This window comes from Mus pahari, chromosome 16 (genome assembly GCF_900095145.1).
Source record: "Mus pahari chromosome 16, PAHARI_EIJ_v1.1, whole genome shotgun sequence".
NCBI lineage: Eukaryota > Metazoa > Chordata > Mammalia > Rodentia > Muridae > Mus > Mus pahari.
This window is the reverse complement of record NC_034605.1, coordinates 36,829,185-36,842,951: the sequence shown is the minus strand read 5'-3', so window position 1 is coordinate 36,842,951 and position 13,767 is coordinate 36,829,185. Positions and strand designations below refer to the sequence as shown.

General features: G+C 40.1%; 1 protein-coding gene across 1 annotated transcript; it reads right to left on the bottom strand.

Moving 5' to 3' along the window:
* Positions 1 to 680: 680 nt before the first annotated feature.
* On the bottom strand, positions 681 to 10,892 carry LOC110334013 (serpin B9-like). Its single transcript, XM_021215834.1, has 7 exons — positions 10,866 to 10,892; positions 9,107 to 9,284; positions 7,847 to 7,987; positions 7,275 to 7,392; positions 5,730 to 5,872; positions 3,075 to 3,230; positions 681 to 1,139 (listed from the first exon to the last, which is right to left on the bottom strand). The coding sequence occupies exons 2-7, from the start codon at positions 9,272 to 9,274 to the stop codon at positions 729 to 731; spliced, it is 1,137 nt and encodes a 378-aa protein (XP_021071493.1). The 5' UTR covers positions 9,275 to 9,284; positions 10,866 to 10,892; the 3' UTR covers positions 681 to 728.
* Between the last annotated feature and the right edge of the window lie 2,875 nt (positions 10,893 to 13,767).

Sequence of the window (13,767 nt, the reverse complement as noted above, 5' to 3'; positions counted from 1 at the left end):
ACAGTGTGGGCCATATGGCGTAGATTTACAGACATAGTTCTACTTACAAGAGAATCTAAGATGCAGAAAGTTAACAGAAAATCCCCTCTAAGTGGTTTAATTAAAATTTAAAGTACACAATGTTTTGTGAGAAAAAAATTTATTTTGAAATGCATTTGGAGACTTCACAGAATTTAACTATTGTGATTAGTGATAGAGAATCATGGTGGTTTGTAGAAGCATGACTTTTGCATGGAGGGCATTTGGTAGTCCAAGCCAGTTGTTATGACAACTAAATACATTGAAAACAGATAGAAAAGGACAGGAAAATAAGAGTAGCAGTCCTCACCCACAGAAGCATTTTCTAGGATAAAAGCAGATTAAGGCAAGTGAGGGCAAGAGTTGTGGTACCAGGAAAAGACAATGTATAATGATGGCATGGTTTGTCTGTGGATTGACTGGAGGTTTATTTAGGGTTACTTTAGAGATCACTGTAGTTTATCTTTACAGTTATCTTTGCCTTCTTAACAATAAAGGAAACCATAACACTCTGTGGTCATCTGATCTGGCAAAGGACACAAATTAATATCAGGGTATGGAGAGCTGAATGTGGGCATCACTAGATCAGAAGGAAATGATGAAATTTCCTTCATTAGGGAACATGTTTTCCACCCACTTGCCCATCCTCACAGAGCAGTAGGGGTGATGGAGATGCCAAGAGAGAACTCTCCCCACATATTAAATATGCTTTATGGAGATGAGAACCTGCCACAGAACAGGATGCTGTTAGTTTTGTTGTGCATGATGAAGAAAAGGAAGGGGTGGTCAGCACAGAATGTTTTGGGATAGGAAGATGACAAACTTAAAAATACAGCTTTTAGAGCCGAGGCTGCAGCGGCCTCTGTTCCTACTTCATTGACCTCTACCACACACTTGTGAACAAACTTGGACAGACACAGGTCTTCCTTAGTAGACATTCCTGATAAGTCAGCCTTGCTTCCATGGAAGACATCCAAAATTCCCAAATGCTTTAACAGGGAATTCATATCATAATTTTCTTGTAGTTGAAATTTTGGAAGATAAACATAAAGCTTAGTGGCATTCACAAAGTCTGTTTTGGTCCAGGCTGTTAGCTTCTCAAAAGTGAGAATGTTTTCCACCTGAAAAAAACAGAATTAGAATCTCTTAGATTCACAGTTGAGGTTTTACCTAGAGCCACACAGGAAATCCTGGCTCATAGTACTGTCCGTCATCATATACAGGTATTACCTATTCAAATGGCCAGGAAGTATGGGTAACCCACTGTCCTGGTACCTTGTTTGTGATTTCCATGATGGAAATGGTGGACAAGTAGAACAGGGCAGGTCTATCTGGCTGTCTTCTCCTAAATCACTTGCAAGAGAACTATTTTCCTGACAAGTGTCACTATCCAGGTGATTATTGTTTAATTTCCGTTTGATTTTGTTTTCTTGTTTCAAAATAGTAAATTATTGCTACTTAAATAGAAATTAAGTATTGGGAAAGAAAGGAATTGATGAAAATCTGACTTATTCTCTATTGAAGTGATGCCACAGTTAGAGAGCTGGATGCTGAGAGGCAGGGAGCTTTTTTGCTTACAAAGACCACTATTCATGCACACTTTACTACTCACAGTTCAGAGGATGGCTCATAGACTGTGGGGTTTCCTGATGCAAGGAAGACCAATATTTGTCACAATGACTTGCCTGACTCTGCCCTCCTTAGTTTTCAAACTTTATGTTCCTCATTGTTAGGTTAAAATGGGATATTGTTTCAGTCTATTTTCCATTCTCAGATATTAAAATAAAATACCAAAAAGATCATGATATGGATTATATTTATGGAGGGGGATTATGTTCAAAGGAATGTGCTAACTTTTTACCTTAGTTTCCCTGATATCCTATTAGGTAGTCTGTGGGGCTATGGATATAGGGGAAAAGGGGGAAGGAAATGAGCCTGCCTCCAGCCAGAGTTCTGATGTTCGGGGTGGGCAGACTTGGGAAGACTGCCAGCCACTTTCCATATGGCCCCGGGTGGGCATCTGGCTGTGTGAAGCCACTGACCCCAAATGGGCAGGGGTGGACAAGGGGCAGTCCTTGGTACCAGGTCTAAGTCTCCAGCATCCCATGCTAAATATGGCTGAGGAGCTGAGAATAGAATAGGAGTAGTGCGGTGAAACTTGGCCCTGGACAAGAATGGAAGAGAGGTCAGTAGGAGAGGGGGCGCTGGGTTGTTCCCACATAGGGGAGTGTCTTTAGTCTGGGACTTGATGTATATAGTCTATGGTTTTAGAGCTTTATTGTAGAAAGGCGGGGGAAAGAGAGAAGATAAAAGAAAGAAAGTGACCGGCTATGGCCAAGAGGAGAGAAGAGGGATGGGAAAGAGAGAAGAAAGAGAGTAAGAAAGGTGAAGGCTTACAGAGAGAGAGAGGTAAAATCTGAGAGAGAGAGAGAGAGAGAGAGAGAGAGAGAGAGAGAGAGAGAGAGGAAAGTAAAAGCTTAAGAGAGTGAGGAGGGGCCAAGCAGCCCCTCTTATAGGCTGTTATCTTGCTGTTGCTAGGTAACTGTGAGGAGGAATCTAGCCAGAAGGCCATAAACTTGGGTCATTGTCTATGTGAGTGTTAGCCACACACTTCTCCTGTTGGTCCTGTGAGGGCTCTGGAGGCAGTAACTTTGACAGGAGCCATGGGTTCAGGAGACATGAGGGAACACATTCCATCCCATGTAGGTGAAAATAACCACCACCAGGTTCTACTGGGGTTCAAGACCTCAGCTCCACTGGAGACCAGGCTATCTGTGCATAGCCTATTTCCCTACAGTAGTCATCGCCCATTGTAGTGATGAAGTTATGGCATGTAAAAAAGGTACAGAGACCACAATGGGCATCTTGGACACAGTTTTGATCCCAAAGCCCTGTGCCTTTCCACAGCTTGAAGTTCTGTCTGTGAATACTATTCCCTCAAATGGCATTTGCCAGGGTAAAGATGTTAAGGTCTATTCTAATAAGGACACAAATGAACACTGGATTATTCTCAAAGACATTTGGAGAGGTGAATGCTACAGAATCTCCTGGCTTACCTTACTGATGTCCACACCCTCATCTGGGAGTAGGACCACAAAACTCAAATCTATGCCCTCATAGGGCATCACCAGCACTTGTGCCTGGATTTCCTTCACATAGGCATGGGAAAATGTGTCTTCCTGCAACATCATCTGCACTGGCTTTCTTTCCGTCTGAACAGATAAAAACATGACATCAAATATATAATTGAGAGAAGTCAGATGGTTTCCACATCAGCTGCAGTTAATTCCAGTGTTTTCTACACTCACAGTGAAAACAATGTTCATGTTCCAGGTATAATTCCACAAATTTTTCCTATTTTCATTAACATAAATGAGTATAAGCAGATATAGGCCTTTCTCTGTTAGAGTTTCTACTGTTGTAATAAAAAACTATGACCCAAAGCACATGGGAAGATGATTTATATTAGGACTCTCACATCACATTTGGTCATAAAGTGAAGTCAGAGCAGGAGCTCAGGAAACAGCCATTAAAGAATACTATTTATTGGCTTGTTCTTCAGGATTTTTCAGCCTGCACTTTTACTCAACTCAGGACCATCTGCCACAGTTGGCATCTCTACAGTGAGATGGAACATACTCCATTTATCGTTAATCAAGAAAGTTATCAACAGATTTGCCTCTGGACCAATTTGTGGAGACAATTTCTCCATGTAGAGTTCTTTACAATTTGGTTGTAGCATGTGTCATATTGTCAAAGCAACAACTACCCCAAGGATGAACGATAGTGGATGCTATACAGCAAGAAAAATGTGCCATCAAATGTCAATATTCTAAAGTCCTTCTTGGGTTAAAATACTCCACAAAGGCTCTTGTTTCCTAGCTTTTTAACCACATGCTGTCAGTACTGGGAGCCGGCCAAATCTTTAGGAGATAGGTTCTAATGAGTCGATATTAGTATTGGTGAGCAGGTGCCTTGGAAGAGGAGACTGGCACTGTAGACCCTTCCTATTTCTCTCATTTGTTCTCTGATTGGTCTAAGGTTAACGAGCCTCTACCATACAATTTCCTCCAGGTTATACTGTAGTCTCACCACCTGGAGTGATTGGCCTAATTGGCCTGGGCTGAGACTTCTGAATCATGAGCCATAATAAATATTTCCTATTTTTAAGGTGACTATCTCCAAAAGTTAGCTACACTAACCATCAGAAGTAGGTTCAACATGTAATGCGGTCAGCAATTACATCTAATAAAATAGCATAATCAATTACAAAAAATAAAAATTTATAGAGGACAATATTTTCATAGTGTTGTGAACTGGACAACAGACATATGTGTTCTCTCAGAAAACAGCCTGGACACAGATGTACTCATGCTCAAAGGTTCACAATGGGTCACAACATTCTAACATAGCAAAGTGAAAAACATAAACACTTACTGGTTTAGTTTAGAACTACATTCTGTTAGGCCATCACAGGGAAGAGAAATCCCAAGTTAAATTATTACACGATGGAAAACATATCACCATGTATCTATGCTTGTGTGTGATATAGTAACAGTGTGATAATCCATCAAAATACAAGAAAAATAATTTTAACAGATTACAAGTTGTGGTCCATCTTGACAGACTTTTGTGTTTCTCCTTGTGATATAATCAAGGTGTTTATATTCTTATAGTCCAGATGTATATTTAAAATGCAGAAGTAGGACACAGAAAGATTTAAATTAGAGTGTACATTAAACATAAAAATGTGTTTTGTAATCCATAGTAAAGATTACACTTCTAAATTTCAAACATCTCATTCCTTTAAAATTTATGTAAAATCATTTCTAATAAAAATTTAATGAGGAATTTAACATTTATATGCCTGAAAACTGCATTAAGTTATATTTATAGTGATAGGGCAAATTACTTTGATATCAATGCAAACAGGAATTGTACCCTAATGAGAACTGATATTTAACCACTCCTGTTCAATATTTAAAAGCTATAAAGACTCCTTCATAGTGATAATTTGAACAATAATTTAAAATGAACATTTTTAGTAAAACATATTCTACTGTATAAATGTTTGTATATTCCTTTGTACTCTAACTATCTACTCTTACTCGTGCTCCATACATGTATTACATTACCATAGCAGCACATTTTTGGCATTCTTGAACTTAAATGAAAATCAATTTCTACTATCGTTGTATTTATTTTTTATTATATATTTTCTTTATTTACATTTCAAATGTTATCCCCTTTCCTGGTTTCCCTTCTGAAAACCCCCTATCCCTCTCCCCTACCCCTGCTCACCAATCCACCCACTCCTGCTTCCTTGCCCTGGCATGGTTTTATGAGAAATAATCAGAAGCTGTATGAGCCATCAATAGAATGCACAATCACTAAGACAGGAAATACTCTTTGTTCTTTTAATTTCTTTTTAGGAAGTTTAACCTTGCTTTTAGAAATACAACTCTCAAATGATTTTCTGTGCTTTCCTGATTTCTTTCTTTCTTTCTTTCTTTCTTTCTTTCTTTCTTTCTTTCTTTCTTTCTTTCTTTCTTTCCTTTTCCTTTCTTTTTTATAGGTTGGAGATCAAGGCCAGCACCCTACACAGGAAATGCAGTATCTACCAAGGCTCCCAGGACTACACATGCACAATTAAAGTTTTCCATGCAATTTATTCATCCCATTGGCAAGAAGTTTAGGATACTGTTCCTTACCTTGTTTATCTTAAAGGGCCTTTCCTTGGTGCTATTTTTTTCAAAGAATTTTTTCCATGTTCCTTGGAAATATAAGGCATTGGCGAGAATCAGCCTGGTCTCTGAGTCAACTGAGTCTTTTGACAGTAAGTCTGGGATTTTACCTTTGGAGAAAGCAGACTTCATTCAGGTTCAGTATACATTGTATGTGTGTGTGTGTGTGTGTGTGTGTGTGTGTGTGTGTGTGTGTGTGTGTGACATAAACTGATATGACTTCTGAGCAGATCAAAGTATCACTTATTCTAATTTGCTTAAGTTGTTAATTGTACTAAAAAATAAATCAAAACGAAATACTAGAAGCCATGTTTGACTTGAGGTCATACACACTTGAGGAACAGTATTTGTAAGTCCCTCAAGGAAATCAGGTTTGGGAAAGGCAGAAAAGGAGACTCTAAGATCAAGCACAAAATAAGAAAAAAAAAAGATGGAGGAGTTGGGAGGGAACCATGGTGTCCCTCTACTGTGGCTAATGTTAGTGTCAAAAGTGATTGAGTCTGCAATATGCCAGGAGGCAGATCTCTCTGTATGGGTCTATGAACACATTTTCCAGAAAGAACATCATCTTTCTTGTGCTGCCATAAATGAAGGTCTGAGAGAGAAGTAGCACTGCTTTTTTTCTGCCTGTCTTCACTCCTTGCTGGTGACAAAACCTGGTTTGTTCATATCACTGCACCTGCCACTTTTACCTGCCACTGGAGCCCAATAGTTTTGGTCATCATCTGATCTCAAGAGGGCATAAAATTCAATATGAAATAGCAAATAATTTATGAATGCAAGCACAATTCTAATTTTAAATCTGTGTTTTAGAAGAAATATGAATGTTCCAGGTGATGCAGAGGCATTTGAAAGGTTCAAATAACAGTGATCTCAATGATTTCAAATACCAATTTTGGAATCTGTCATATTTGACATCAAAACATATAAGGTTCAACCCCAAATAGGAGGCTCTTTTAGTTTAATGAAACTGAGCAGTTCTGACAGAGTGCCATTCATGGAAATCAAACCTAGTATCATCAAATGTAAGTAATGGAAAAGATCTAGGAACTGTGGAAGCAGAACCAGGAGTCATTTGCAGATGAAATGATGGTGAGAGCTGAGACAACAGAATCTAGTAAGAAGCAGCCCCAAGGCACGATTATGGTGAAGGTCTACCCATGAATCACTGTCTCAGGAATGATGGAATCACATGTCAAAACACTGCAGATCATCTATGCCTTCAAAGGTAAAATGTTATACTGATAATTGGGCCCATGACTTCTCCTGACATTTACAACACTCCCTCTGTTTTACTTGACATTCACAAGCAATCTCTGGTTTTAAAATGAAAGGGTCTGAGGTGAGCCTCCATGAATTCCTTGAGCTCTAAATTAAACCATGTGGTCTAGGTAGTTTGCATCAATTTGACTCTGAAAAAATAGTAAGTTTAGACCATAGTGGGGAGAAGAAGACAGAAGGTTGCCTAGAAAGGACAAGAATGTGGAATGTGTAGGAACTTGAACTTCTTACCGTTAGTCTGTTTGGAGACCCACATGTTTATGTGTTGCCTGGACTCCTCTGCAGCTTTGGCAAAAGAGAGCTGCTCCATCTCAGAGTGATAGAATTTAAGACAGGACTCCTTAAAGGTCTTTGGAGAGAAAATATTTAGGGAGGTGACATTGCCAAATAAAATGTTAGTAAGCTTTTCCACCTTCTGATTTATATGGTATTAACAAAATTGAATGAGTGTAGATATCACTTTATATAACATAAATCATCAGGTAGTAGGCCTTTGCAAATGGGAATTATGAGACAGGAATAAAAAAACTACAAGATGCCAAATTTGAAAACTTTAAAGACATCTTAACAGAATTACTCTCTTTGATGAAGCTTAGCTTGGCAAGTATTACTATGTGGCCTAGGTTGACTCATAATTCATGACTCTCCTGTTCCAGCCTTTGAAATTCAGGTTTTAGAGATGTGTACCTACACAGTGGCTAGTACTTAATCTTACTTTTCTCCGTTTCTATAGGATCCTTTCCCTTCGATCCAAAGCAGCAAGCATTTGGGATATAAGTTATCTTTCTACTGGTACAACTTACTGGAAGTAATTCACAAGTACTTTCTGCAAAGAGCCTGTTGGCCATTCTAAGGCAGTACTTTTTGTTTTTTTGCTCGTTCAGGTNATGGAGAAGCAACTGGAAGCCCTGATGGATATCTTCATCTGGGTTTAAATGAAGTGCCTGAAAAGGAAAAGATGAAACATTTTTCAGACCAGGGGTGAAACTTTTAGTTGCAAAAGGAATTTTCAAGATCACTCAGGCTGCCATGTAACTGTGGTTCTGATGCAAGACAGGTTGGCATTGAAATAATTAAAAGTAGGAATTGACCTTCCTTCCAAGTGAATAATTACAAATCCATTCATCTAAAAACAAGAGAGATTGCAGCAACAAGCAACAAATTTTCAAATTATTTCAACACCCTTTTTGCCCATTGCAGTACTTGTGACTGACCTACACTCTAAACATTTTAGGGAAGGACTCTGCCACTCAGCTATGGTCACAAACTTCTTTCTCCATCATTAAAATAAAATAAAACAATAAAACTCGAAAAGATCTTTCTATTTAAACCTAAGTTGCCCAGACTACCCTTGGACTTGGCATCTTTCTAACTCAGATTCCTTAATATTTGGGTATAAATGCCTCTGCTATGAGACTCAGCATAAACTATTTAGGCAAAATATTCTAAGTGAATTCTGAATGAAATATTTAGAGTTTCCTTCAAGTTATTACTTGGGAAAACTCATTGCCTTTAAAAGAATGTTACTGGAGGAGATTCACTCTTCCTTTCTCTTTACCCCAGACTCCATCAAATAGTTTGTGGATATTCCTATGCTAGGGTTCAGGATTAGCTTCCCCAGCGACTCAGACAACAATCTCAGTTGAATCTTGGTTGTTTATTGAACACACATTCCAAGACCTATTAATTTTGGAAACAGGAGACAAGAGCCAAGCTGCAATCCTAGGCAGTTATCAGGACCAGTTTTTGCATGGGAAAAACCACAAACAGTTGCATAGGCTATCTAGATAAATAGTGTTATCTAACTTATGATCTGATTGGCTGGGTCTAGAAGCAAGTAGCCTAGGGATTTTCCAGCTTCTAAGAGGCTTTTGGACAAAGAACAGCATAAAGTTATAATCAGAGCAAGGAGTAAGTCAAGTTAAATTAATGAGCTTCAAAATGAGGGTTGAGTCAATATAGCACAACCAGTGTCAATTTTAACATTTAACATTTAAGAGCTACTGATTCTTCTCAGCATCTCTTGTGCATGTGAGAAGGATATGGTCTGACAGGGAACTTACCTGACATATCTGGACTGCAGTGTCTCCCTTTGCACCCAAGAGAACCATAGCTAGGGCAGAGGAGATGTTCATAGGAGAAAAACACACATTTTCTGAAGGGTCGCCTTGACAGAGCATCTTCAAAAGATGGATGGCAAAGGTGCCATTGGCTTGAGACAGAGTATTCATGATGCAGTGTCTGGAGGTAAGGAAGAAATGGAAGTAAACACAGAACTGAAGTTTCTTTGTTCTGATGAAGGGAAGTATGGGACTCTACTTCTGGTTTTCATTTCAAAGTAAATAACTGCTTTAGGGAGGATTTAAAAAATTCACTCTATGTTATAGTCCTTTGAATTTTAAGGTTATTAGGTAAGTTAATCATAGCAGGTACACAAACTAGTTTCTTTGTCATCTGCATAGAAAGAAGAAAAGATCATTAGGAATGCATACACAGAACAAGCTGCAAGCCAGGCTCTAGTTTCATCCATAAAGACTAGTTCCTCCCTTCTGAAAAAGGTTGCTTCCAGGATAAAGAGAAAAGGAAAAGAAAAAAAAGAGAGAAACTAAGAGAATGGAGCAGTCATGAGCATCTAGCCCCTCTAGCCTAGCTTCCACAATTCCTTATCTTGGAGTAGGTCTGTGAAGAATCCTTCTGAAATAAATACCCATGCATGCATTAGATAGTGTCCTCCACAACTGCCAGTTACTACAGATTGCTGAATGAGACCCAAAGTCAAGTAGTTCTGATCTGCTCTGTTTTACAGCAGGCAGCATTCCCCTACAGTAGCTGCTCAGGGACCTTGCATCAGCCGAATTCACCCAGGCTGCTTTTCTCTGAAGCACCCCTCACCTCCCAGAGGAATGGACAGTTGGTCTCAGACAAAGTGACTGCTCTGGACACCTTTAACCCGATTCTGAGTCACTGTGCATTCCAAGGCTGTGCTGTCACTGTCACATGACAATTAAATTCTGGAAGTGTGTTCCAATGTTTTTCCTGCTTTGCTAAAATACAGACCAAAAGCCCAGGGAGCCTCAGAAAACCCCAACACATACTTCTTTCCATTCATCAGACAGAAGGACACAAGATCCTCAGAGTGTAGCTTGATCCTTGGTGTTTTCTCATTGAGTCTCTCCCAAGGCTTTGGGAAGAACGTTCTGGCTGTTTTATATCAGTGACTTACCCTGTGATGGGTTGGGCATCTTATGTGATATCACCTTACCACTCTGATTGTTGTCTCTGCTACCCTCAAGAGTTCTGCCTTGGCATGGATGATGCCTGGCATAGCAATTAAAATCACGAAAAAAATCATACTCAGGATAAGAGTGGGGATTGGTGGCTCAGACAACATTGGGTGAGTAATTTTAAAATGAGGTTGAAGAGGTGGAGCAGAGCTCAGATGGGCTAGAGCTTGCTCACATTTAAAGAACACAAAACCAAGAGATTTTTCAGATTCCTGAAGAGAGGATAGAGGTAGTCAAACAGGCTCAGCGGTAGGACGAGAGACGAAGAAGGACTGATGACATTGGGAGAAGACCACTGTGATATTTCAGCATCTAATCCTCACATGCATCTGGACTCTAACCCTTAGACAAGCCTCACTGTTAGTCCTTACTGGAGTGTGTAGAACACTCACTTCTGTGAATAATCACCAGATCAACCTCCATACCGTCTCTTTTCCTAATGTTCAGATCCACGGTTCCATCTCTTGGACTCAGCCTAAACCTTCAAAATCTGTCCTTTATGGGTCCCATTGTCCTGGGTTTAGCAAGGTTAACTTACCTCCAATGTTTGTCGTCTCCCGGTGCAGTGTTCTGTGGTCTGTGATCCTGGATTGCTGTGTAGTAGCTTACCCTGTTCAGATCCTTCCTTTATTCACTGCAGGGTGGGGACGTCATGCTCAGGGCCCCAGACTGGTAGTAAAGGGGAGTGGCCTGGCCTCATGAAGCTATGGCCTCTGCAGGGTAGGGATGACTGGAGGTCAGGGAGTACTTCAGCCCTGGAGGAGGTAAGACTAGTAGGATCCTTGGGTCTCTGGCTGACAAGGAATCAAGGTAGAAGTTCAACAGGATGTCAGAATACCTGTGGGTCTATCCATGCAAGGCTTTCAGGTGTGACAGTCTTTGCTCCAGTTGTCCTGTCATGTGAATACTAGCCCAAACCCATGTGCAGATTCCTGCTGTTAATTTCCAAAAGAATTTTCCAATTGCTGGGTATAGACTGCTTGTTAGAGGACTCTTCCTTGCAAAAGGCCAGAAAGAGACTCTGAGGCAGATTAATACACGACACTGTACCCACCATCTCTGGATAGAATATACTGTATTTTCATGCCCCAAAGTGAAAATAACTCCTAGAATTCTCCATTGTATGTGCCTCCCATTCTTTAATTATTTTGAAATGAAAATAATGTAGTTTATGTGTGGGAGTGTTTTGCCTGCCTTGTATGTCTGTGTACTATGTGAATTCCTGGTACACTCAGAGGCCACAATCCGACATGAGATTTCCTGTCCAGGAGTGTTAGATCTTGGGTCTTTCTGTCCACTTTCCCATGCTGGTGATAGCTTAGGAACTCTGTCCCAGGATAAATGCACATTTATATCAGTAAACCTTGTTCTCAACATACCGATTTGTCCTTCAGAGCATAAATTCCTTGGCTTTGACTATACTTACAAAGGAATATGACAGCCATTATCATGAAACTCTTGATGTATATGTTTCCTGCCCATTATCAATATCCATCCTGTACATCCACTCTCCTTGCCTGTCAACCATGGATCCATTTTCTCTTTGTCTTTCCAAGTCTTGAGCAATGCTTGAATGATATATGTGGTCATATAATTGGTCTTCTGTTATTAATATAACGTTTCCAAGGCTGATGCTTACTGTTTCCAGATGTCAGAGTCATGGGCACAGACCACATTCATGCTATCCAGTGCCACGTGCACTGGATTTTGTTCTCAGAGAATTTAAGTCTGGTTAATTCATAATTGTTAATTTTGTCATGAAAGAATTCCAGGAGCCTGCATGAAGAAGAATTGGATTTATGAAGAAGCAAACACATATATATTTAAACACAACAATCCACAAGGGGTGGCCCAGCAGGAAATGTGAGGATGAGGCAAACCTAATGTAGTGGGGTCTCAAGGGAGAGCATGACCTCAGTGTCTCAGCAGCAGCTTTACTGGTGGTTTTCATGACTCTCAATAATGACGTCTTACAGATTTGCTCCAGTAATCCTTGTCATTCATTTTATTTAACAGAGATCCATTATTATTATTTAGTTACTTAAAGACAAGCATTTAAAATTCCAATGGATGAAGTTGTATGCATCTAAGGCACAATGCAGTACTTCAACAATGAAAGATGCCTTGTTGGGCATCAGGAACATTATGAAATTCTTCACAGACATAGGAAAGATCATCCTGTCTATAGGATCACTCATCTCATTCTACCTGAAAATGTCAAGGTTTCAGTTTGCTGGTCCTGACAGGTCACTCAATTTCAGGCTACATGTTGTGCACACATGCACAAAGAAAAGCTTTCCACTCCACATGCTATCTTTGGAACTCATGGATGGCAAACTTTTCACCCATGTTTTCCTTCCTGAAGCTTTGCTGGTATACACTTTGGGCTTCTCCAGCGTGCTCATCTTCTGTTGCTTGACTGCAGGTTCACACAAGAAACTACTTACAACACTTGTTTCTAACTCCCAAACAAGCAGTGATTAAGACCAAACCCAGACACTATTGCACTTGCCATCAAGATTCTGCTGAAGGGACCCTGATATAGTAGCCTCTTGTGAGGCTATGCCAGTGCCTGGCAAACACAGAAGTGGATGTTCACAGTCAGCTATTGGATGGAACACAGGGCCCCCAATGGAGGAGCTAGAGAAAGTACCCATAGAGCTGAAGGGGTCTGCAACCCTATAGGTGGAACAACAATATGAACTAACCAGTACTCCCAGAGCTCGTTTCTCTAGCTGCTTATGTAGCAGAAGATGGCCTATTTGGCCATCATTGGGAAGAGAGGCCCCTTGGTCTTGCAAACTTTATATGCCCCAGTACAGGGAATGCCAGGGCCAAGAAGTGGGAGTGGGTGGGTAGGGGAGCAGGGGCAGGGGGAGGGTATAGGGAACTTTCGGAATAGCACTTGAAATGTAAATAAAGAAAATATCTAATAATTTAAAAAAAGAGAAATAGACGTTAGCTTGTAACTTTCTTACTCGTCTTGTTTTAGGAAAGGTTTGGCTTCCTTACACACAGCTTCTGCTTTCACAGTCACACTCCATTATCCACTAAGAGAAGGTAGTAGATAATGATTTTAACTTCCTGTCCCTTTATGTTTCTCTGTTTCCTCTGCTTTGCCCACCAACCCATCTGATCATTTCCCATCTTAACATGTGTTTTGGGGGTCAATTTTTACTTTGGTTCCACATCACTCTAGAAGCTGGGACACAGTTACTTTCTCTTTGTCCTTGTGTCCTCTGACATCATATCTCCTTTCTTCACTGCTTCTCCCTTTCCCTCACCCCTCCCCCATCTGAAGTCTTTCTTGTCATCCTTTACTTCTGAGCAGAGTCCATGTTTTACTCTTCTCAACTAATGCCAGGAGCCATGGCCTTAGCCATGGCCTTGTGAATATTTTCTAGCTTACATAAGATATCCTGAGAGAATATTCATGTCAT